The 27,899-nt window shown below is 31.7% G+C and overlaps 2 protein-coding genes across 2 annotated transcripts in view; both read right to left on the bottom strand.

Moving 5' to 3' along the window:
- The window catches only part of LOC123697767 (beta-1,4-N-acetylgalactosaminyltransferase bre-4), a 137,817-nt gene extending 117,753 nt beyond the window's left edge, over positions 1-20,064 (bottom strand). The window contains exon 1 of the mRNA XM_045644304.1: positions 19,776-20,064. The gene's annotated coding sequence lies outside the window, so the exon portion shown is untranslated. The remainder of the gene's footprint in view (positions 1-19,775) is intronic.
- Positions 17,168-27,581, bottom strand: LOC123698199 (beta-1,4-N-acetylgalactosaminyltransferase bre-4-like). The gene is made up of 10 exons (XM_045644790.1): positions 27,521-27,581; positions 25,729-25,861; positions 25,545-25,642; positions 24,822-25,002; positions 23,872-23,874; positions 23,678-23,800; positions 23,356-23,451; positions 20,772-20,815; positions 17,602-17,677; positions 17,168-17,174 (listed from the first exon to the last, which is right to left on the bottom strand). The coding sequence occupies exons 1-10, from the start codon at positions 27,579-27,581 to the stop codon at positions 17,168-17,170; spliced, it is 822 nt and encodes a 273-aa protein (XP_045500746.1).
- Between the last annotated feature and the right edge of the window lie 318 nt (positions 27,582-27,899).

Genomic DNA, 27,899 nt, shown 5'->3' with positions numbered 1-27,899 from the left:
TTGTTTTTATAGGAAGTAGAAAATGGTAGAAAAGTGAATAGATAAAATAAATTATCATCTACTTATAATACCGAGAGAATCTGGGGGCACGGTAGTGCCCCCGCCAAGACGAGCCAAGCGAACAAGCGAAGCGCACGGGCACTACCTACCTTTTCTCGAAGCGCTTCGACGTTTTTTTGAACCCTCATAACTTGGGTTTGGATTATGCTAGATCAACAAAATTTTCGGGATATATTGTCAATAGCGGACTAATTGAACATATCAAGTTTTAATTACATTAGCTTTTATACTTCAGATTTTATTTATATCTAAAAAACGCTAATTTCGTCACTGACTCACTGATGATCATCAAAATTCTTAAGGTATTTCCTTATGTCCTAGAAAGCTGAAATTTTGTATGTAAGCTAGTATTAGCACACAAACAACAAAAAAATTATAAAACTTGTAACTTTCATCCCCCAACCCCTTAAACTAGGGGATGGGAGTTTGTATGAGACCTGTAATTTTAAATTAAATTTTGATGACGCTAGAGGTCTAATGTAATAATCTAAAACTTGGTTCCCCTAGATATATATTGTATAGGTACTCCTTGTTAAAAAAAATAATAATTTAATCGACATATAAAATTTTGTTACAAACAACTTACAAAAAGAAATGAAATCCCACCAAAAACATTTTCATGTAAAATGTTGCCAAGACTAGCCCATATGACTCGCACTGTCAAAAAGTTATCAGATCTCATGTAGAGCCAAGCTTCTAACACTACACGCCCTAACTCTACAAGGCCTAACTTTACAAACTCTACACCTTAGTCAAAATATGTGGCTTGGCCGTTCGTTACTACAAGAACTATTGTATAACACAAAAGTAATGAACAGTGATTTAATTTTTCACCTTATGCCGATGTAAATGTAGCGAAATGGCCAAGCCACATATTTTGACTAAGGTGTAGAGTTTGTAAAGTTAGGCCTTGTAGAGTTAGGGCGTGTAGTGTTAGAAGCTTGGCTCTACATGAGATCTGATAACTTTTTGACAGTGCGAGTCATATGGGCTAGTCTTGGCAACATTTTACATGAAAATGTTTTTGGTGGGATACTTTTTTCCAAGAACTATACATGCAAAAACATATTGCCCATCTTTCTGCTTCGTGAAATAATTATCAGTCACTGATATTTTACGATATTATACTACATAATATATATTAGGTGCTCAGATAATAAAATGTAATAGAACGCGCTCAGAGCTCGTAATTTATGTTCCTTATCCTTGAATTGGCACGGAGAATCTGGGGGCACGGTAGTGCCCCCGCCAAGACGAGCAAAGCGAACAAGCGGAGCGCACGGGCACTACCTACCTTTTCTCGAAGCGCTTCGACGTTTTTTTGAACCCTCATAGCTTGGGTTTGGATTATGCTAGATCAACAAAATTTTCGGGATATATTGCCAATAGCAGACTTATTGAAAATATTAAGTTTTAATTACATTAGCTTTTATACTTCAGATTTTATTTATATCTAAAAAACGCTAATTTCGTCACTGACTCACTGATGATCATCAAAATTCTTAAGGTATTTCCTAATGTCCTAGAAAGCTGAAATTTTGTATGTAAGCTAGTATTAGCAAACAAACAACAAAAAAATTATAAAACTTGTAACTTTCATCCCCCAACCCCTTAAACTAGGGAATGGGAGTTTGTATGAGACCTGTAATTTTAAATTAAATTTTGATGACGCTAGAGGTCTAATCTAATAATCTAAAACTTGGTTCCCCTAGATATATATATGCATAGGTACTCCTTGTTAAAAAAAAAAATTAATCGACATATAAAATTTTGTTACAAACAACTTACAAAAAGAAATGAAATCCCACCAAAAACATTTTCATGTAAAATGTTGCCAAGACGAGCCCATATGACTCGCACTGTGAAAAAGTTATCAGATCTCATGTAGAGCCAAGCTTCTAACACTACACGCCCTAACTCTACAAGGCCTAACTTCACAAACTCTACACCTTAGTCAAAATATGTGGCTTGGCCGTTCGTTACTACAAGAACTATTGTATAACACAAAAGTAATGAACAGTGAATTAATTAATTTTTCACCTTACGCCGATGTGAATGTAGCGAAATGGCCAAGCCACATATTTTGACTAAGGTGTAGAGTTTGTGAAGTTAGGCCTTGTAGAGTTAGGGCGTGTAGTGTTAGAAGCTTGGCTCTACATGAGATCTGATAACTTTTTCACAGTGCGAGTCATATGGGCTCGTCTTGGCAACATTTTACATGAAAATGTTTTTGGTGGGATGTATGTTACTGCATAATACAATATTCATAAACTGAAATGTATATAGTTAGAACATTATAGTTTCATATAATGCGTAACAATATTAAGAAAATGTAGTGAATACAATACAATTTAATTATACGGTTTCGAGCTAATACACTTTAGGTAATGCAAAATTTTTTTTTCAGAAATTTTTTCTTGTTTTTCTTTCCACTATACTATAAAGACAGTATATATAAATCGGCAATTCATCATAAAATATCCGTAAAAATGATTTACGTGCATATAATAAATAAATTACTTATCTGTAAAACTATAAATCAATAACGCCAGACTATCTCTTTATTGCAGCGATAAATATTTTCGCGGCAAAGCCCCGCACGTGTTACCGAACGATTGCGGGGCGCGCTTTTGTGTTTTTTTTTTAACTATTGACACATGGCGCTGCAACGATCTGATACAGCCCGACTTGTATAATTTATCTGTTTTTCGTCTGGAACTGTATTGTTATTTTGTAAAAATTGTAAATATATTTTGTTACGGTTCAAACAATTTATGCGAATTTGTTTTTCGTTTTATTTGGTCAGGTTAATTATTTCTCTTTTAAAACGTGATAGTTATAATGTTTTGTTTTAAGTTAAATACAGGATTTTCCTGAAACGACGATTTGTTATTTTATAAGTAGGAGTATGATAACTAAGATAATTCAAATTTTGCGATAATGACATCAAAGGAAAGATCATTGAGATAATGTAAACATATTACCGGTGCTTATACCAGAACATCCTTCCATACAAAAAACATTTCCTTGTACATAAATGCATGCACAGCGCTTCTATCCAAACAATAGCTAGGTTAAGTGTAAGGGAGGGAAGGACGGGATATCATTTATCATACTATCCAACCTTTGGGAGGAAATTACGATTTTATATGGTTACTATTAAAGTTGATATTGGCATATCTATGGACCAGATTTGAGGTTGAAAGAATAAATCCTCCCATGCAATCTAAGCTATCTCCCTGTCAGATTTTATTGAGATCGGTTCAGGGCTAAGCCTTGATAGTGGGACAAACAAGCTGACGGTAGTATTTGGCAGTGATTTAGGTTTTTGAGCAATTTCTTTTGGATTGAAGGAAAATTCTGTTTTTCGTTCTATAGATTGAAAAACAGAATTTTCCTTGTTGATATAGCAATTTTCCGTATGATTGTCGTTTATCGTGTTTTGAATTATTTATCTACTGTTGCAATTTAATGCTGATAAAATATTATTTATAATGGCCAATGATAAATTTTACGTTAAATGTTATCTGGAAATCTTGTTAATTGTTTTATGTCATTAGGGTTTGAACTATAAAGTTATAAGAAGGTGAATATAATTAGAATTCTTAGCGAGTAGTTAGTCAATGTAATAACAATTTGATAATTTTATATTTATTGGTACATATAGGTATGTTTATGTGTAAAGGTACCTAATAGTAAAATCGTGACTAGATTTTCGATTACTAAAATACCATTCCTATGTAGAAGGGACCTTAAATTATTTAAACAGCTTTCCCTTCCGTCTTAACCCAGGAATAATGATGGGAATGAACACAACGATTGCTTCTTTAACACGACCCCTTCGGAAGAACTTCATAACATAATGGTGGGTAGAAAAATGTGAGTTGTCTCTCTGATTGTAGAAAAAAAGATATCTTAAAAGTAGATGATCGTGGCGTAGGGGAAGCGCTAATTACTGACATAAATTAATATGTATAATAAAATAAAGCTTTTTTATTTAATTTGGAGTAAATGAAAACATCGTCGGTTATATAATATTACACGATTTATCTGTAAAAAAAATAAACCTATAGCACATTAAGAAAACTAAATAAAAAACTACAATAAAAAGAACTTATAAAAGCTTTTTAAAGATTTCCATTTAAACATTTAAAATTACACTCCAGTGTGCAATAGCAATATTCAGGCATACATTACTGCTCGTTTAATCTAGACGGGCTTGAAAAATGTGCCACGAACCGTTTTCTTAATGTTAATGAGCCTGTAATGAACGATCTTTCGAGGCTTCGCTGATGGTAAAACATAATTCTTTGTAAGGAATTACACAAAGGTTTCATTGTAGGCACGGATAATGAAATCGGAACGTTCGTATTCTTATGGGAACACGCCTTCGGAGTTTTTACTGATTGGTAATTGGGTTAAATAGTGCTTTCGTTCAATGTGAAAGTGTATAAAATTTGTTTTATAATAAGAAACAATAGATTACCTTCGTCTAAACACTTTGAATTTTATCATAGTTATATAGTTTCAGATATTTTTTATTCTTGGTTTTAGTAACTTAAACTAGCTTATACTTGGTAAGCTTTGTCTGTTATTAAAATATAGATCTTTGACACGTTTTCTGTACTACTATAGTAGATAGAAAACGTGTAGGTAATCTTTTCGCTAAACAAATCACAAAACAAGAAAGAAGAAGAAGAAAGAAAGAAAGATCATTTATTTGACTCCACAAACACAATTAACACAGAATACAATAAATAAATTAAAATGAAAACAACACAACATGAAACAAAACTATACAAGAATAATAAACGTAAGAGTAAAATAAAATAAAGTGGAGCCAAGTCAGGTAGCCACTCAGCATAAGTTGCAACATAGTTGCAACGCTGATTTTCAGTGACCCCTCTCTGAAGCGATTGGAGCAAATTGGAAACAATGGCTATCTTAAACAATATTCACTTTAATCACTTTTCTATAGTCAAAAGGCAAACGTTTACGTGATAATTGGTAAAAGATTATACGAATTGTGACGTCACGCTAATAGCCAGCGTGTCGGTAATACGACACTCACGATGTAAGAACCCTTCACGAAACGTCCCTGAAAGCTGAGAGCTCTTAATTCTAAGCTCTACTTTGGTACGTATTAAGGTATGGGATTTGCCCTTGATTTGTTTCTGTTATGTATTAGTAATATATATATTTTTTTTTGTGTATAATAATATAAAATATAAGCGATTCATATTTCTCGTATATTTTTATACCAATACGTGGCATAGAATCGAATTTAACATTAATTCTTAATTTATTTTATAAAAGTTATTAAGTTTTATTTAAAATTAATGTTAAGTATATGGTAACAAAGTACATACATAGAGGGAAAGCTCATTTTACTAGGTGCGACTTAAGCTGAGGTGGCCTTTATCTGTTTCCTGGAAAAGAGGTGAAAGTAGGTGGTTATGTGTCTCATCCTTTCCAAGGATTACTATAATCAAAGCTAAGTTTTAATCTTCTATGAATACTTCTTGTTAAAAAATTCCTGCCTAATACCTGTACCTAATACCTGTTATTGAAGCAGATTTTATCTCTACGAAGTATGAAGATTACCTATATATAAAAATCAATTGAACTTTTAATAAATACATCCCCATAATGCGACAAAATTCATTTCAAATACCATGCTAGAACTTGTTGAAATTGTATTAAAGTTTTCATGGTTAAAAGTAAAAATATTGTAGGTGTTAAGTATGGTGGTACCTACCATATTTTTACTTTTATTGGAGCGAAATCATTGTTTAATCTATAGCCAGAAAGTTGTCAAACGTTCGTCCTTATTGGTCTTTATTGTGTTCAAAAATAGAACATGACGCACCTTTGACAGATCCAATTTATTAATAAATTCCAAACGAAAACGGAATAAGACTGTCAGCTGCCGGCTCCTCGCATAGTAATCGTGACGTGTGACCTCATCCGGCGGAAATTAAAAGTACCGCCATAGACAATATATTACACGGATCAAAACCGCAATGACACATTTTTTATTAAAAATATTAGACATTTTTGCAGCAAGCGGATCAATATTTTGATTCTATTATCTATATGTAGAAAGACGTTCAATATTTAACAACTTATAAGAATAGCATAACCAGCACAAATTACAAATGACTCAAATGTAGGCTTTCGTAACGATTGACAATATAATTTATAATTTATCATACTTATCATTAATTCATAATCTTTAATCGGTATCTTACTAGAACCAACGAATATTATAAATGATTCCCATAAGCACACCAATTTCTTGAAATTTCAAAAGTAAACAGCAAATTATCTTATTTAATCTGAGTTAATGATCAACGTTGTTTTTGCAAAATTTTAATGTAATTATCAAAAGAATAATTGGAAACAAATGACATCACAAACTGCACATGTCAAAAATGTGTCATGTGCCAGTGTCACGTCCACTTTTTAAAAAGGCACAGTTTAATTATTATCTGTGGTTTAGTATATCACGTGTGACGTGTCGCACAGATGTAAGAGAAACTAATCTGAGATAGAAGGAACATTGCTTTGTATTGCACTCGCAGCTTCATTACAAAGTCAAGGCCTGCGCTCAGACAATCATTATATAATGCACGAAGTCTACCAAATTTCAGCATACTGTTTCCGAAATACGAGCAACAATATTTTACGTGCAACGTTTGGTTTACAAAGGGTTTACATAACTATACTACGGATTTTTTTTAAAAGTTATTCAGCTTCTGTGATATTGCTTTGACTTGTGACGCATGTAAAACGCAAATTTAGCTCAATTAGACATTAATTGAATTGCTGGTAATTTTAAGTATATACATATAATAGCTTTATAAAATTATTTTATTTTTTGGACAAACATACGCAAAAGTGAAGTCCCGTGTCCGTAGTGGGGTAAGGGGCAGATGCATTATGCATAGGTACATCTGTTTTACTGATCGATTTTCTTTAGGGAGAAGTAGGCCAGGTGATCAGCCTTCTGTATCCTACCAGACCGAGACATTTTCTTTCTTCGTCTCCAACGGGAACCGAACCCAGGACCCCTCGGTTCTTCGATCACGCGTCAACCACTGTACCAAGGAGGCCATACACTAATCTTTCATAATACTCAGAAGTAGGTAGCTAGATAACAGTTCTAAGTATAATAAAGGTATCGTATCATTTTTAATACGAATAGATAGATATGTTTGCCGATTATATATAGATGTACTAGCTTACCGCCCGCGGCTTCGCCCGCTTTCTCTAAAACGATTTGAGATTTAAACTATCCTATCTCTCAGTTGGATCGAACTGCACATGGTGTGCGAATTTTATTATAATCGGTTAAGTGGTTTAGGAGTCCATTGAGGACAAACATTGTGACACGAGATTTATATATATTAAGATATGTATATTACAAGATGACATGATAAAAGATAATAATTAAGTGCAAGAAGATATCAAATATTTGTAACTTAGACTTTTATTCTTTTAACACATAACCGTACCTACCTATATCACTTACGTTTAAGTACATACATAATTAAACCATTTGAAGTTAAAATGTTTGAATTAAATGACTTCTTATAGTCTATAAAGTTCGCATAATTCATTTACATAATCACTAATATAAAACTACGAAGGTACTAATACAACAATGTCAGTCGCTTTTAGGTCATACCATGAATGTAATAAAAGCCGGGTTGTCAGGGGTTTTGTTTGAAATATAACTCAAAAAACATCGATATAATGGTACTCCCATAGTACTCCTCTACATCCCTCTATTCATAGACAGTTTTTGTTACACTACGCTTTGTTCCACGTATAAATTTAAAATAGAGCTCGAACGAGTTGAGGTGTTACATATGATAACTCCGACACGCTTATAAAATCGGAAAACTGAATCAGGAGCATCTTCACCACTTGCTTAAGACGCTGATAGTTAATGTGTATGATGACGACTGATGAAGCGCTTAGGATTTTATAAGACGGTCCGAAAAAACATCCTGGATATATTTGATAAACATTAACAATGAAACTGTTTCCTGTCTTCTAACTTCTTAGCCTTGATGTCATTTCGGTGTGTTCTTTACTTAGATACCTACTACTATTTATTTCGTGTTTGAAGTGAAGTATATAAGTTGCTCAAGCTGTACAATTGTATTCAAGTCTACCTGTTCAATTTCAGAAGGGAATTTATACATACTAACAGATTTTTAATTTTTTTTTATTTTTTTTTTTTTCAGCACTGGAAAAGCAATCCCATCAGGAAAAACAGTTTGCATTCGAAAAACTCGCCTACAACATGCCGTCAACATGCATACGACGTAATAATATATCGTCAAAATGCAACTAGCTGTCATGCCTAGAACAATAGCTGAATATTTGCGCTATAGCAGTGTATCGGAGCTTCACGGGAATTACTCATTCTGCAGCGAAAACCTCATGCAGAATGCAGCGCTTTATTAATAACAATAAATTTCTGCAGTTACTCATATAGTATTTTATTCTTTAATTGTTATCTATTAATCTGTAACTATAATATTCTGTTTACGTATTTAATAATACTTGTATGAACTCATAAGGGAAGGCACTGTTTTCTGAGACACAGGTAATAAATAACCTAGTTCAGAAGGCAGAGCAAAATTGTGAACTGAATATGTAAAATTTGCTAATAAATATTATTTTATTTTATTTTTTTTTTTGCTAATAAATATTATTTTATTTTATTATGAAAATATGTTTAAAGCATGTGTGAATTTAGATTAATTTTGAGATATTAGATAGAATTGATTAGAGCAGAATGCTTTTTGAATATCTATAGTCACCAGTACACCTCATGCCTATCTAGGCATGAGGTAGGTACGGGATGTATGCTTAATACAATGAAATTGAATACAGACACATTACAAAAATAATGTAATATTGAATTGAATGAACGTTGAATTCCTATATACATAGTACCTATATTATAGTTGATTTTGTGGGTAATGCAGTTTTGTTTACCTAACGAAAGTCGAAAATACCTACATTCACAAATGTTTTATTTTGTAGTTTCCGCTTTTTAATTTATTTCGTTGAGTGACTTTATCAAAGTGGCTAATCGACGTTTCAGTAGCGTAAATACGGGCACTTTAATAAGTTTTTTAACAGTATTGAAGATTTAAATGCGTTTCTATTAACTGTTGGTAAATTAGAAAGCGAACGCAACCTTTTAAAATAATATAGTTATTAACAACAAATTAATATTTTTATAACCTTACTATGCATATTATATGAATCCATACTAATATTATAAATGCGAAAGTAACTCTGTCTGTCTGTCTGTTACTCAATCACGCCTTAACTACTGAACCAATTTGCATGAAATAATAGAGATATTTTGATACCCGAGAAAGGACATAGGCTACTTTTTACCCCGGGACATAGGATTTTATCCCGGAAATCCCACGAGAACGGGAACTATGCGGGTTTTTCTTTCACTGCGCGGGTGATGCCGCGGGTGGAAAGCTAGTACGAAATAAGGACACAAATCTCGCGGTCAATTGCTTTATGTTTGTATTACAAAATCTACTTAACTAAATCCCAATTGATCGGATTACTAATCGCCGAATAAGCTTTTTCACAGATTAAAAACGACAGTGAGCACATGACACACGGCTCTTAAAATTTAACAAGACGACTTGAACATTGTTCTGGTAATACAAATACAACAAGCCACTAAAAAGACACTACAAATAAACTTTAAATGCAGTCAAATATGGACTGTTACTTGTTTAGTTACTGTTATACTACAGATTACTAAATATATAAGTTTTATGCCTTTAGTTAGGTTGGGTTACACTTAAATTCTTAAAAATATTAATCACACTTTCCTAAATTGCAAAGAAGTCAACAAAATGATTTAGTCGGTAAGCTTAAATAGTTTATGCTTATGCCTTAGACGTATGCTGATACAATCTATAAACCCCACAGACTAAACATAACTTTCTTCTTATTTATATTGACTGACAGCACACAATATTTAGCTTGTGCTGTCCAAAGCAAACAAATTCAAAATATACCATCGACGTAATTACTAACACGCGATCCAGTTGTTTATTCAATATAAATTGCCGCCAAAAGTCAAAACGATTAAACATGCCCTATAATCTATACTTCCATACTTATATTATCAATGCGAAAGTAACTCTGTCTGTCTGTCTGTTACTCAATCACGCCTAAACTACTGAACCAATTTGCATGAAATTTGGTGTGGAGATATTTTGATACCCGAGAAAGGACATAGGCTACCTTTTATTGCAAAATATGTACCACGGGCGAAGCCGGGGCGGACCACTAGTTCAATATAAAAATTAATAATTAACCGCTCGTGCTTGACCCTTTTTATTGAGTTAGGCCCAATTTATAGCACACTGTCGTGATATGTCTATATCATCATGCGTTTTTAAACATTTAATTGTTCGCGTTATAAACATGCAACAGATGTATGTAGTGTAGAGGTAATGTATAAAAAATGAGCATATTATGATATCACTCACTTCTGTAAAGAGTGGATGAACAATGAACATCATAATTTGACATCTGGAATCGTAGCTACTTTAATTAAAAATTAGGTATGTATATATAAAACCGTCCTTCCTACTTTCTTATAACGTAGAGGGCATCAGGAAAATTAAAAAACTTCTCACGTCATTAATAAACGCCCCCTTACCAATCACCACAATTAATTCTAGATTTCAAATTTTAATTTTCCATTTTATCTTTTATTATTTCATTACAATTACGAAGGTACTTTTTATTTACAGACCGTGGAAAAGGCTTAAAACAAATCCTTTTTGGAGTATAATTATTGTACCTGAAAATGTTTTATTAAACCTGATTGTTCAGGACGAAAGTTTACTGAAGCCCTTGCATTGTTTTCTACAGCTCTTTGAAATATATTGTACAGCTCCCGCTGTATCGTATTTTCTAGAAGCTAAAACCTTTAAGCCTTTGATCTTTGAGCCGCTATTTTTAAAGTTTATTCATATAGTTGTATGGTTTCTGCTACAAGGTTGTTGTTAAAATGGGTTTTTAGGTTATGCTATTTGTAAAAACGAAAGCCGAGAAATTTTTCTTACTGCATGAAAGCCTACGATTTAAAGGCGAGCGACATGGAAGTAATAATTTAACCTCGTTACACTTTCATTCTGTGAAGTGTGTGTCTAGGAAATATCTATATTCGATTTTCCTAGATCTAAGTATCGGGGTTTAAGAATTTTTATAAGTATACTAGGTATATAGAACACACACATTTTTTTTTTTTGTTATAAAGGTCTTCAAGATATTATGAGTTTTAATAATCAAAACATTTATTGAGTAGGTAACTATACTTAATATATTTATTGGGTACCTAACTTCATATAGTTGTACTAACATTATGTATTACTACTAATCCTCAATTTAAACAGTTTTTCCTTTAAATACATTATAATAAAGATCCGGACTTAACATCTTGACCTATGTTATGCCCTTGCTCCCATATACAAGAGGAAGTGCCCTTACGCACTAGCGGTTAACCGCGAGGGCGGCTAACCGCGCGGTTAGCCGCTTTCCCATTTTAATATGCAACCGCTTATGATTGTACGCACTAATCATAAAAGCGGTTGCATAAAATGGGAAAGCGGCTAACCGCGCGGTTAGCCGCCCCCGCGGTACCGCTAGTGCGTAAGGGCACGAAGGTCTTCAATCATTTTTTTTATAATTTCTTAATCCGTACTTTAGTAAATCCGGAATAGGAGTTGCTAAATTGAACGTGCTAGGTTATATTATTTTAACTTCAGTGCTTAAAAATATATTATACTGGATTGGCAGGTAATAGATACGATAGCGGTTGATATTAGAATAATGTATTGAATTTAAATTAAAAATTAAAAATACTAATTAATTATTTTCACTTGTTCACTTTTAATTAATGGAAATATGTTAGGATATTAATAATTGTTCAGTATAGGTAGACAAAAAAGTGATATACCTAGTACGAAAGGATTTAAAACGTTATAGAGTAGAAAATCTATTCATACGTACGAGGTTCAGACTATTAAATAGTAACGTATTCAATTGATGTTTTTAGTTCTACCTAGGTACTTACCTCAAATACAGCTCGACCTATTTTTATTTGTTTAGTTCGCCCTAAATACTACCTAACGGCTAACCTTGTGCATTGAAGTAATTCTGCACTATGTACAGGTATATTTTGATATGATACTTTACATATTTTGTAAATATAACTTGCAGCAGCTTCCTTGCTTGTTCAGCGGTTTCATTAAGAGCCTAGTATGTTTATTAAATACTAAATACCTAGCACCTTAAATAACTGCCTCATTGATTTCTAGTCGTATCATTTATTCATTTATTTAATTGACTGGCTATAAAAAATAATTATAGAAGTACCTCTTCTCTTATCAATATTTTCATCAAAATTTTCATTCGTTTGGCGTAAAATATTAATTATCACAAGATAATAATTTTTTTATAGTCCTTTTCACATAAATGATGATTCCTGTGACACTTTATTGTGTTCCGAATTACGTATTTTATGTTTAAAAAGCAAAAATAATTTTAATGCATAATATTTTTATTTTAAGGTGGCATTATTACCAATATATAAAAATGAAACATCTGAAGCTACTAAAACAAAAACAGTATTGTTAAGTTTAATATAACGAAAAATTAAATAAAATAACACAAAAAATAATACCTACGCAATTCGTGTACATGAAATGGGAACGTTGAAAAATTATAGAGTTGGAAAATCATATAATCGGCGCCCATCTTGTGATCGTTTGTCAATCGCGTCAATCGCAGCTTTGATACTTTACGTGGTATTCTGTTATTATTACTAATTGTTATTGTTCACTTTTTGTCGCTGTTGTTTGCTAAGATTCCTTAGTTAATTGTTGACGAAGTGCCGAAATAATGCCTTTATTCAAATCGATTTCTTTTCCATATAAAATATTATCGATTATCGGAAACAATTGATACGATTTCAGTAAAGGCAATCTCAATCAATCGATATGTCACAGGAATCATCTTAGGTGAAAATTGGGTGAAAACATTCATTATCCTTCAATCTCAATTTTGAAATTGTGAAAATATGATAAGTATCATGTCAATTTTTATCTACCTAATCATTTCGACTGCTATATACACACATATCATGTAAGTAGATGTAGAACAAACACCTAACATTTACAAAAAAGTTTAACAAAAATTTACTACAACTCGATGCCAACTAAATAAATAATTTGTCTGGTTTACCTTCATAATACCTACATTTGTGAAAAAAATATTTTAACATCTACTATAGGTAGGTACGTAAAAACTAGATAACCCCTGACCTTCGTATCACTCTATATCATCCAGATAGTATTTTATTTTGTTTATGATTAGTGAAACATTTAGGGATTTTTTACATTTTACTTCGATAAAACTAGGAATGTATAGTGTACCTATACACTAATATAATTATATGTATTCATAAGACTATAATAGTCCTATAGATACATATATATTGATTATTGAGTTCAATGTACTGTTCGACTGAAAAACAATACATTTAGGCACGCTCGAGGCAACTTCACATTTTACCTACCTACCTAAGCTACATACTCATATTATTTTTATCAAAACACATTTTAAATATTGATCTACGCAAATTCGAGCACAAACAAAAATATCTCCATTTCCCTCTAACCTATGCAAATGGAATAGGACGCAAAACATTTGCACCCATTCTTTCAATGCATACGCGTATTAATTCAGCTAGTCATATGCAGTGCCATCAAATGATTATGGTGCATACAAATCGATAAACGATCAAATGTTAATTGACCCTTTAATTTGTTTCATAAACTCATTACATTCGTATATACGTAATAGCATAGAATACAATATATACTCTAAAGTCTAACGCGACGTAGATATTACGTTAATACTCGGCCAACATTTTACATTATCCTTGTACCACAGTATTACAATATTATTGTAATACTGTGCTTGTACTATCTGGTATCTATGCAAAAAACACACGGTTGGCCCAAGGAAAGAAAAAACAACACGATTTCTAACAAACACAGCTTTAATTATAATATTGTATGGAATCGTTGAACATCATGTCTGAACCGCAGCTAATTTCCAGTAAATACTGTTTTCAATCGTCTATTTATATTATTAATACGACGCTTTTTTTAAACCTAAATTTAAAAAAGGAAAAGCAATCTATTAATGTTTTATTATAGATCTTTTTAACGCTTAGGTCGATACCTATTATTAGGTATTGGAGATCAAAAGAAAATAATTAGAAGTATCAAGATCATTCGAGGCATACCTAATACCTACACTATGATTGATTTTAACAAGCAATGATTGATATTTTTTATCACTAGTCGTGTCTGACAAAAACCGTTTGGAACGTAGAACTAGGTCCTCATTAATTCATCCCCATCGTGCATTAATAAAAGTCTAAAATAGCCCAAAAATATTATATATACATACAAACATAGGCATAGTACAAATTTACCATCAGCAGTCACAATTAAATAGGAAGTTATAGTTGTGATCATGCACGAAGATTTCTTTTAAATATAGTTATACAAACATATCTAATCTCACACATAAGAACAAAACATCTTACACGTCATTAGCAAGGCTATGAAATTCGAAATACCTCGTCATACAAGCTCTATTTACTGAACACAGCCAAGGTAACGTTTCAGGCTGTTATGAAACAATTTACACACTCCATCGTGTTTAACTAATTTGGCTTTAATTTAAATATGAACATGCAAAACCGACCTTTGTAGGTCACCTATGGAGTTACAGCCATTTGATACATTTTAGATTACTGTTATGTGCAATGTAGGTAAGTATTTACGTTTGTCGAAAATCCTTTATTTCGTGAATTCATGAAAATTTTTAATTCTTTAACTCTTAATTAATTCATGAATAATGTGTGTTTCAGTTTATTACAATTTTTTATTTCTTACGAGACAGAGCTACCTATTGTTTAAAAAAATATCGATTTCAATATAAGTTGTAACACTTTAAGTACCTACTAATCAATTGTTTATAATCACAGTGTATTAACTAACATTTAAACACGCAACCGGTTACAAGGTCAGATCATAATACTTACTACAATACAATTTAAGAAATCTTACAACACATTTGCATTTCAAATTGAAATTTTCAATTTTCACGATCTTAAATTAATACAGTTATTTTTAAAATCTTATAAAAGGGAAATCTAAATAGGTAAGTAGGGTAATTGCGCTGGTTTGCCGTCCAGCTTCTGTTTTCGTCCATTTGACTGACCTGCTACAATCACGTGCGTAAAACTTGAATACAAACCTACCTTCCCGCGCAAGTTTGCACTTTTTACGGTCCTTAATGTTTAAGCAACAGTACTATCAACATTAAAATTTGATTTGACAAGAAGAGAGGTCAAAAAATTAACGTAAATGTGGCCGCTTCGCATACGTGAATTGCAGATGTCATCGCGCGAGAGAAAAATTTGCCGGCGAGAAAAGTTCATGGTAAGGTAAATCACTGTTTTAGCTAGTTTACGTAATGTTTTTGGTACGTATGTTTATTTATAAGCATAATAAACGCAATTATAAGTGTTTATCATACATTTTTATAATACTCTTCGAAATATTAAGTGGACGGATACTAGGTTACCAAATTCTCAAAATATTTGGTTTTCGTCCAAGTGGACGGAAACTCAAACAGCTACGTGAATATTTGTTAGGGTCATTTTACTTTATCGGGCCTTTAAAATACTGAATAGTTTCTCCCGAAGTGATCTTTATTGCTATTAGTTTAGTTTTTTTGGTTTCCGTCCACTGCTATGTCAGTGCTGCCAAAATAAAAAAATATTTAAAGAAGTGGACGAAAACTAAATTTAGCTTTAAATGTTTTAGTTTTCGTCCATGAATGAGTATTGGAGTATCCAATCCAAAAATTAAATATAGCCATTCTTTTGCATTACTTTTCGTCTATTTTTACGTATTGAAAAGTTTTCTATTCAGTATCTTCCTTATAAATAATTGGTGAGGGCCAGAGTGTTGTAGGTACCTAATATTGTCATTCATTCAGTCATGTATCATTCTCCTTATGTGAAGTAGAGTCAATTATTCGTAGCATAAATGGGGGTAGGTCAGACATAATACACTGTATTTTTCTTGATTATCATTCACTTGAGTATCATCTTTTATTCTAGGTCTGTTTTGCCAATGCAGTATTTTTTTATTATACTTACTCAACGTATCCTCAGAAAGATCTTATTGTTTTTAGATGGCCTCGAAGGAGTCTAAGAAATCTAGAAAAAAAAAGACGCTGCGTACACTGAAGATTCTGTAGCTAAAACTTATTATTATGGCTGTGTGTTTATAGTACGTTTCATTTGATAAACAAAGTATTAGAATGAAAATTTTTGTTGTTAGAATGAATATTTCTGTTTTTTGATGTTATTTCTTAGTCCTGTAATTATTACTTGTTTCATTTACATTGTAAGGAACGCATTCCTTTCTTTATTACGAATGATTATACAGTCATCACTAACGCCTATAAGGACTGCCAAGTGCTACATAGATCTCAGTGTTGACTAGTTATATTGATTATTATTAGTAAAACCACAAGTAAAACTAAACCTGGGTAGTGAGAAATTGTAATGTTAATTAAATAAACGTATATATTTACCTGTAATTGATTTTAAACTTAATAGTTGACCTACCCTCCTTTTTCTACACGGTGGTCGAAAACTAGCTTACACTAGGACGAAAACCAGTTTTTTTGGACGAAAACTAGCATTTACCCTACTTTTGCAGAAAATAATTTAAATAAAAAGATACATCAAAATGATTTATTTTCCCTTAATATTATCTTAAAGAAGACTATATAAGGACTTAAAAAAAAATTATATGTTTAAGGAAGGGTGCTCCAAAATATTTATTTCGTATCACAAAGTTGGCAACTCCTATAATTGGACGAAAACCAGCGCAATGACCCTATAATGAAACTGCAAGTAATATTCCAATGACTCATTATTAACATATTAATTACTGTAAATGCACAATGCAATTTAAATAAGCCCATATAAAATGTTCAAGTATTACGTAATATAGTACCAACACCGTTTCGTCCTTGTAAATTGGGGTAAGAATATTTCATTTTACTAACTTTTAATGGGAACACTCGTTTTACGTAAAAATTCGATCAACCGAGAGGACTTGTTAATTTTCTAGGCGACTGGACGCGTTCATTGTCAGAAATCCCGTCAAATGGTCCAAATCAGGGGAAAATATATTCAAAATTTGCGAACAAACGATACAGTAAGAGCCTTTAATATTTTCTACATCATAAATATAAAACCGGGAAAATTTAAACTATTCTTATTGTGATAATGTTCGAAAATGTATAAATACATACTATATATTATTATGCATGCGAAAATGAATGAAAATGATATCAATAGTTTATTTTTAAAACCAGCCATTTAAAAGAAATAAAGGATCTTGAGGGACTAGGAAGGACTTCTTCAAAGCAGGATAGGATGAGGAAAATTCTGGAAAATATAAGAAACATTAGTAACTGTTTGAGTTTAATATACTTACCTAGATATAATTTATAGAAAAGTGTATTATGTAATTAATGAGATACTTAATTATTTGGTACAGTTCACAGCATTATCTGTACCTCGATAAAATAAATTAGACTGCAGTATGATAAAAACCGTATTCATAGTCAGGTTATAAATACAAACACAAATTCACTATTGACACAAGATTAGGAAGCAAGTGCAAATAAAACCTTATTGAAGTTTGTACCAATGTTCACACAGATAACTGGATGCCTCATAAAAAAAAATGATTCTGTAATAACAACTTTATTAACATTTCTATAGGGTTATTTTTAATAATCCCTACCAGATTCCTTACGCTACTAGAACGTGAAAGTTATGTTCGTAATATTGAAATCTGACACTTTTATAATATTTTTGTTTAACGGCTATATTAATAGGAAAGAACACTTGCACTTAAATAGGCTTGTTGTATTAAAAAAGCTTTAAGTGTTGTATAACTGAATCAATTGAATTAACAGTTAAATAGAAGAGGAAAAATAAAAACAGTAGTAAAAAAAAAAGATTCGTCTGATAGTTTAATATAAAAAGTTGGTTAATACCAACACCAATGGGAAACCAATAATCAGTTAACTTTCTTCAATAATCTATAGATAATGATGGTAATTATGCAATTTGTTCCACAATGTAATGACACAATCCTTGAAGGAAAATAACCGCACGGTCAATAAATTAGTACCGAGGCTAGCGGCTATTGTTTTTAACATTAATTTAAAATATTTACTGATGATTATTGACAAGTTATTATTACTAGAGTTCAAGGTCATGTCAATATCATACATATAGTGGGATCAATTGATTGTGACATGAGAAATTTCTTCAGTGCAGTTGTTTGAATGTACATTTTTTCATATTAATTACTACAATATTCATGCCATGCTGATTAAAAAACTGTTGAAGACTAGTATTTTATTTTTAAAGTTAATGAATGATACACTGGACATTTCTAAAATGTGTTAAAGTGAGACGTATATTACGACGTATATATTAACGTATATATAACGTATTAGACGTATATATTAAGTATTTAAATAAATTATTTTATTATTATAATATATTTCAAGTTTCCTGACAATGTAGGTATGCCATGTATGTATTAACACTATGATTTATGTTGATAGTTAATATAATATTTTTTTTAATAATAAAACTTGTTTCTAGCATTATTTATTCAGTAAATAACAAACTTAAGACCAACAAAAGACAATCATTACTATACAATGAATAAAACACCTTCCTTATATTGTTATTAACTACAATGTAACTACATCCCATTACATGATAAGACGTGGATATTTCAATACACAGCACAATATGCCTTGTTGATAACAGGTATACAAGTAAGGTCAATTTAATACAGTTTATTGCTATGTCAACATATATATTGTGATGTCACGGGCTCTAACAATAGTATATTTTTAGACTACTTATTTTATTAGGGAATAAATTATGTTAATAAAATTATTACCTACCTAAATAGGTAGGTACACATTGAATTACATATATTTCCTGTTATGTATGTATGCAATAGAGAGCTTATATACTTTATATTATTTCCTTTATTATTAATAAATAAATATTATATTTACAATGTTAGGTTCTGCTTCTTAATCATTTGTTTGAACTGTTCTTGATTAATATAAGAAAGTCTATTATTAGTTATTACCATAAACCATTTTATAGTAACAAAGATAAACAACACCATTAAAAATATGGTTTATAATTATTATTGTTTGCTGCCTTAGATGTTCACCATTTGGGTTGTTAATTTTTAATGGGATTTTTTTAAATAAATTTCGTGCATTGATTAAAAAATAAATTTTTAAGTAATGTTTTACTTAAAAGAATTTTTTTCTTAACATGACATATTTATTTTGCAATTTAATAAATTATGCTGAACATACGATGTGTTATGACCTGTTCCCTTGAAGAATGTCTAAAATTAGAACAATGTTCAAGATGTTTAGTGTGCATTGTTTACATCAGTTGCAAAATAAACAAATTAATACAGTTTTTCACTGACCTTTTAAATGGTTCGCTGATGGATTCCAAATAACTCGTGCCAAAAAGGGGGAAAATTAGCACAAAAAACCAGTCTGTCTAGAAAAAATGCACTGCCTTTTATATTACCGCATGCTCACGCAATCAATAATGTTATTACAGGTCGACAAGAATATGAATGTTTAGTACAAAATATTATATTTAAATTAAACACGAAAAACGGTGAAAGTGCGGAATTACAAATTTTAGCGGAAAGTGCACGACTGTTCACCTTCTACCGCAAACCGCAATATTCAACTGACGTTTCCTAGGCTGTCAATTGTCAGTCGACTGTCGAGTGTCGAGGTCGACTTCGTACATTGTGTTGCTAGATTTCAAAACCGTATTTGCCAGATACCAGTTTATAATTATTATTATAAAACGTCAATCACTTAAAACATAATATGTAAAAGCGGTACTTTTATTTAAATTTTGCATACATAAATGACTATGCTTTAAAATTTTTCCCTAGAAATTTTATACTAAAATAACACTGAATTGATTTGATCGGGCCGCTTGGGGCTCAATGGGTTAGGTACCTATTTAACCAATTATTCGGGAAAAGAGTACAGCTTATCGCAATAATTAGCAATGCCACTATTTTACGTTCCGTTTAATGTTTGATAATAGGTAGGTAGGTATGTATGTAACATTAATTAACGTAACATATTATTATGGATAAATGTTTTGTAGATAAGAATTGATTAATTTTGTAAATTCCTTATCAATTTTAAAATGAAAAGTAGGTATTCTTTTCATTTTCAAATTGTCATTGTAATAATTTTAATTTTATTTAGACGATTTTATCAAAGTCACTACTTTTTCTACACTACCTACCTAGTACGTAGTTACCTACTTATTTATAATTTATAGACTATTTCTTTCGCATTTTCTTTGTATGGATTAATATCAATAAGAAAGTATGTATATAGATTATGTAGTGTCAGCGAAAGTACTTTATATCGCAAAGTAGATAGACCTTCGTGTTTGTACCTCTTGATAGCGTTGTGCAGTAAATTAAACCTGTAAAAAACAGATATTTAAATTATTGTAACATATGTTTATTTGTGCACCTATAGGTTTAACTTCTTTAAGCAGGTATGAGGTTGTAGGGGCTTGTTATATGCGGGTTAAATAAAAGATGAATAACTACGCAAAGGTTATATTTCGTTAACTAGGTACATATTATATTTATCCGTATGTAAATTTTAATCCCACCAAAAACATTTTCATGTAAAATGTTGCCAAGACGAGCCCATATGACTCGCACTGTCAAAAAGTTATCAGATCTCATGTAGAGCGAAGCTTCTAACACTACACGCCCTAACTCTACAAGGCCTAACTTCACAAACTCTACACCTTAGTCAAAATATGTGGCTTGGCCATTTCGCTACATTCACATCGGCGTAAGGTGAAAAATTAATTCACTGTGCATTACTTTTGTGTTATACAATAGTTCTTGTAGTAACGAACGGCCAAGCCACATATTTTGACTAAGGTGTAGAGTTTGTGAAGTTAGGCCTTGTAGAGTTAGGGCGTGTAGTGTTAGAAGCTTCGCTCTACATGAGATCTGATAACTTTTTGACAGTGCGAGTCATATGGGCTCGTCTTGGCAACATTTTACATGAAAATGTTTTTGGTGGGATTTCATTTCTTTTTGTAAGTTGTTTGTAACAAAATTTTATAAGTATGTCGATTAAAGTTTTAATTTTTTTTTAACAAGGAGTACCTATACATATATATATCTAGGGGAACCAAGTTTTAGATTATTAGATTAGACCTCTAGCGTCATCAAATTTTAATTTAAAATTACAGGTCTCATACAAACTCCCATCCCCTAGTTTAAGGGGTTGGGGGATGAAAGTTACAAGTTTTATAATTTTTTTGTTGTTTGTGTGCTAATACTAGCTTACATACAAAGTTATAGCTTTCTAGGACATTAGGAAATACCTTAAGAATTTTGATGATCATCAGTGAGTCAGTGACGAAATTAGCGTTTTTTAGATATAAATAAAATCTGAAGTATAAAAGCTAATGTAATTAAAACTTAATATGTTCAATAAGTCCGCTATTGACAATATATCCCGAAAAATTTGTTGATCTAGCATAATCCAAACCCAAGTTATGAGGGTTCAAAAAAACGTCGAAGCGCTTCGAGAAAAGGTAGGTAGTGCCCGTGCTTGTTCGCTTGGCTCGTCTTGGCGGGGGCACTACCGTGCCCCCAAATATATTCAACCTATGCGAATACGAATCTTCTAATGATTAGGCCTGTGGGACACAGCATGTGTCCCAACAGTGGGAACGTATGGGCTGATGATGATTGATGATCTATGAGTACCTACAATATCAAATCAAACTATCAGCTTTCAGTTTCAGTTTGATAATAGGAAAAGACCATGTAAAATTCAAATTTAAAGTCTGCGCAGGCGCATATACCTAATACCATGGATTTCTGTAGAATTTTAATAAAACTTTTATTTACATAATATAATGCTATATACATATATATATATAATTCACTTCACAGCGTCTTCCTACAATTTATACTTCCAATGACCATACTGATAGAGACTGCATTTTAAATGGAGATTTTTTTTTTTAAATATAATTGACAATTGTACGGTCTTCATAATGTGTTTTTATTCTTCACCAACACTTTACTTATTAAAAATCAACAAATATACAGAAAATTACATCAGCGTTACTTGCGTACGCTCTATTTGCATACACCAACGAGTTTGCACACTTGCAAGAGAAAGAACTAGAACCCCAGTATCATTCGATTACAACACATAACGTAATTTAGTATTAGGAATCAGTGACCGTACATCAAGACCGTACATCTATCTAATACCTAAACCGTTATCACAACACGCTTCATGTCATCCATCAAAGTTTCAAATTGCAGATAACTAGCAATAACTGATATTCCCATTATGATTGGTGAATGCTTGGTGAATGGCATATCACAGATAACATAAAATATTATCTATTTATACCGCGAATCGAATGGTTGGTTCTTTATATATGTGAATAGAGTACATATAGAGATTAGTGATGTTTAAGAAACACTTTATAAATATTATGTAATCTCGGTTTAATAAATAGGTGGCAGTAGCAGCTGTGTTTGTGTAAAAAAAATTATGATTCCAGTAACTACACAAAACAAACAAACTTGAAAATATTCCATAAAAATTCTTGTATATATATTATTTGTTTTATTTTATACTACGATTTATGAAATAAATGGGACAGGTTGAGAATATGGATATGAATATAGGAGGTAGGTATATTTTCAAAAAAAAAACGACGTGTGGCACTCGGGGACTGCCGCGGTATTAAGCTATTGCATGCTATGCCTTCAAGCCACACCTCCGCCCGTCGGAGTGTGAGGTTTTTTCGTTACAAAATTTCTCAATTGGGTCCCCGCACTCAAGGCCCGCGATAGAAGCTATGCAATAGCTTAATATAAGAATACCTATCTAAGTTCTAACATCCTGTTATTTCAGTGTTAACGTACCAACGTACTTACCAAGAATAAGTTACATTTGAAAATTATCTACCTGTCTTTATTTCGACTTTGTCCAAGATGCGGAAGAGATGTGTAGCGTGCAATCTTTTTATCGTATTTTACAACTGGATAACCGAAGTCTTGTAACCTAGAATACAACATATTATTATATTCAACTAGCTGTGCCCCACGGTTTCATCATCATTGCTCCGCTCCTATTGGTCTTAGCGTATATAGCCTTCCTCAATAAATGGGCTATCTAACACCGAAATAATTTTTCAAATCGGTCTTACGTAGAAGACAATTTATTGACTTTTGTTTGTATTTATCTAGTATGTATATAGTATTATATTATCTGCAGTGCTTTTACATACCTTCTAAAAAGGTCATTGTCCTCGCCACCCCAGCCCCAGTAATCATTGGAATAACCATTTACTTTCTTAAATTGCTTGACATCAATAGCAGAAACACCGCCGAAAAGGGTGCGGGATTTTGGGCTAAAAAATTGTTCAAATCATCTTATAGCTTGCATTCAGAGTAAGATTATTTAAAATGGTCTTCGATCGACAGACTCATATTCCTTATTCTATTAACTAGATTCAGAAGATGGTTATTGAATAGGAATACCTAATTAGATACCTCAAGGCTCAAACAGTAAACACTTTATAAATTACGTTTTTAACCGACTTCTTATGAGTATAGTTAGTAGATAATATTAAATATAGCGCAACATCTAATTTATTATTAAAACTCTATGTAAAATATAACAACCATCTATATTCTATACAATAACTAGCTTACCGCCCGCGGCTTCGCCCGCTTTAAACGATTTGAGATTTAAACTATCCTATCTCTCAAGTTGGATCAAACTGCACATGGTGTGCGAATTTTATTATAATCGGTTAAGTGGTTTAGGAGTCCATTGAGGACAAACATTGTGACACGAGATTTATATATATTAAGATTATGTAGACTATAGATATAATGACAAGTGCCGAATAAAATTGATTGTACCTACCACAGAACAGTAAGAACATACCTACCTACCTACCCACCTACGTTCAAATTATTTATATCTACAAAAAACTTTTATCAGTAGGTAACAACTGTGTCCTCGTTCGAAACACCTACTTTACATAATAATGGTATACATAATTTCCACATAATTTATAATAACAATTTAAATACTGTAATTATGTACTAATTTTCCATACTCAATTAAGAATGCCAAAGTTTGTAAATATTTCTGTTACCCTTCACAGATAACAAATGAACCAATGCACCAATTTGAATGAAAATTATTTTAAGATCCAGGGTTAAAACTAAAAGGGTCTTTATTAAAAAAACCAAAAACTTTAAAAAAGTTCATGCCCGTGGTTTTCGCGGCGGTTGTAATCACAGAGCACAATTAAGTAATTAATTACCTATCATATACCTATGTAAATAAAGTTTCAATAAGTAATGTTTTAACTAGTGTTATTCATTGTAATTTAAATACATATTATCTTAAATACATACTTTGTCTTATCAACAATGTTCGCACACATATTCCGCGGCCAAATTGGACAAGTGTACAAAATCTCTTCATCCAACGGAAGCAAATCTACGTCATGGAATATCACACACTTCCAATCACCAAGTTTCATAATTTCTAAGAAACCAGCATTGAAAAGTCTTCCTCTATTAAATAAATCTTCACCTGAGAAAAGTACCACATAAAAAACTTACTCGTTAGATATTAGTTTTGTTCATAAAATACTGAAAAATACGCTTTCGCTTCGCTTCGCTTTAAAACAAAGCTATGATTTAATAGATTTAATTTATATAAAATAATAAAATACCTACTTTTTATTATAAACCAATATCTTTGTATCTAAATCCAAATAATCGTATAAAATGTCTCTTACGTATTGCAATAGTACCTACCTAGCTGGGACTAAATTGTTACGTTGGAACTACTAATTCAAACTCATTACCTACCAAAGCTTTTTGCGTTTAAAATCATTTGGACACGTCATATAGTACACATGTAAATGTAGTACTATCAAAGTACTTTGTAAATGTATTAGTATTACTATGGAATGTTCTAAAAAAAGACACGATGGGGGATAAAACCTTAGACTTGTAAAGATATGGGAAAATCTTGTTGTCATGTATGTAGGTATTATTGTTTCACGAACCGTTTGGTCGGCGTAGTCCATAAAAATCAATGAAACGAAGTAAACTTAGGAAGTAAAGTACCTGCTTGTTCTATAATGAAAATTCTGTATTCCAGTTTTTGTTTCATCAAAAAGGGGTGGATATTGTATAGAAAAATCGAAAGATGTAGTGCTCGATCTCTGGAAGAAAATATTATGTTCTTAATTTTTGCTTTAATTTTACGGATAAAATACCTATATTTTTGTTCATATTTCAGAATTCTCACCTATAAGGAACCAATATGCCAACTTTATTCCTAGTTTGACAGTCTTTAGGAATATAATATCCTCCTTTTTGAACGTCTGGATAAACTTGATCCAGAACATTTTTCGACACCAACTTTTTAATAGATACTTGACCTATAATTGTATATACTTAAACTACATTAGGTATAGACGAGAAAATAAGAATGAAAGTTTTATGAAAAGTATATTTTAAAGTAACTGCAAATAATATGAATGCAGCGCAGCTATTTCAGAACGATGTGGGTAAGTATGAAGTCCCATGTCCCCTAGTGGGGTAAGGGGCAGATGCATTATAGTATTATACAACTGTTTCACTGATCGATTTTCTTTAGAGACAAGTGGGTGATCAGCCTTCTGTGTCCTACCAAACCGAGACATTTTTTTTTGTTCGTCTCCACCGGGAATCAAACCCAGGACCTACGCTCACGCGTCAACCACTGTACCAATGAGGCGGTCGATGTAGGTAAATACGTAACATGAATCTAAGTAGGTACAAGTATGGATTATTTTTTCATAGCTTTCATAATTCAAAGCAGTAGATAATCTAAATAAATATTATAATAAATCCTACTAATATTATAAATGCGAAAGTTTGTATGGATGTATGGATGTATGGATGTTTGTTACTCTTTCACGTAAAAACTACTGAACCGATTACATTGAAATTTAGCACACATATAGAGGGTAACTTGGATTAACACATAGGATAGTTTTTATCCCGGAAATCCCACGGGAACGGGAACTATGCGGGTTTTCCTTTGCAAACGCGGGCGAAGCAGCGGGCGGAAATCTAGTCCAAAATAAATTTACTATAGGTAATACATAATTCTTACCCAAACTGGTCGTGTTGATATGGCAAATTGGTAGTTTCTCTGTAGGCTTTGTTTCTGAAAACTTAACTTTATTTAAAAAGAAATGTTTGGGGAACTTAAAAAACTGTTGGATATTTAAACATGTTTATAATAACAGTTTAACCCATTGAGCCTCCAGCGGCCCGATCGGTCCACGACACAATAGATTTTCTATTGTGTCTGTGATTCCTGGGGCTGAGTTATTAATAAAGGTTCCTTCTTTTTAAACTTCTGTTAAAATATATTGGTAGGGAACACATTACAATAATACCCATGACTATCTTTCTTAACTTATTTTTGAAAAACGTTAAATATCCATTAAGTTATTAGGTATGTAATATTATTTAACAAAATAAGTAATTGTGCCTATTTAATTTTCTACATGGAAATATAATGTTTACTTACTATTTTCAATAATATTTTCAGCCCTTTCAATGTCAATAATGTGTTTTTTAGAATTTATTTGAACCACAATGATAAGCAGAGCAATGGTTAAAATCAATAAAATTATAATAATAAATTTATGCTCATTAACATCACGATCATTCGATTCTTTCAGTAGACATTCTGTGAGAGAAGCCGGAACCCGATCTTTCCCTAAAATAACAACATAATTAAAAAATATATATACCGGCCGAATTGATAACCTCCCCCTTTTTTGGAAGTCGGTTAAACAACTGAACATTTCATAATAATTTCGTTTATTTATTTGAAAATGTATAGTGAAAACGAGGTAGACGCTGGCGATGTTATATGAATGCGGCAAAATACCTGACAAAAAAAGTAAATAGCTGACTGACAATATACTTAGTAGTAGTTTTGGTACTCTCAAATCATCGTATATTTACAGACTCATAGAAGAAAAACATACCTACATAGAAGTTATTATCATTTTTAATATTAAGTATGTAGATATACTTACTGGCAGGTTTTCTTTTCTTCAATACAAACTTGAAGAACTTTCGCAACGGCAAATATAGCATGATTGTTATTTCTCATATGAAACTAAACTGCTTTACGTATAATAAAGTCGAAAGAAATGTGGATGTTGTGTTATCGTATCCTTCCCGCGATAAACAAATATTTTGGCGAGTGTTTTCCTGATCAGGTTGCTTGCTTCCCATGCGGTGACAAAAAAATTAAATTAATTAATTAAGAATTATAAAATAGGTTCATATATTTTACCTTTTTTATAACTACTTAGACTTACATAATATGTGAGAAATAAACATTTAGATATGGTAAATTATAAGAATACTTATTTTGTAAAGCGTAAAACTGCACTCGTAACATAGCCAGAT

This window comes from Colias croceus, chromosome 15 (genome assembly GCF_905220415.1).
Source record: "Colias croceus chromosome 15, ilColCroc2.1".
NCBI lineage: Eukaryota > Metazoa > Arthropoda > Insecta > Lepidoptera > Pieridae > Colias > Colias croceus.
This window is presented reverse-complemented; position numbering and strand designations above follow the sequence as displayed.

Bases quoted from the DNA above. Each gene is read 5' to 3' on its own strand.
- LOC123698199 (XM_045644790.1), bottom strand. From the start codon at position 27,581: ATGCTATATTTGCCGTTGCGAAAGTTCTTCAAGTTTGTATTGAAGAAA. The intron at 23,452-23,677 runs GTATGTAAAAGC...GTTGTATTCTAG, and splicing joins GACAATGACCTTTTTAGAAG to GTTACAAGACTTCGGTTATC. The intron at 20,816-23,355 runs GTAGATAATTTT...TGTTTTTTACAG, and splicing joins CAAAGTCGAAATAAAGACAG to GTTTAATTTACTGCACAACG.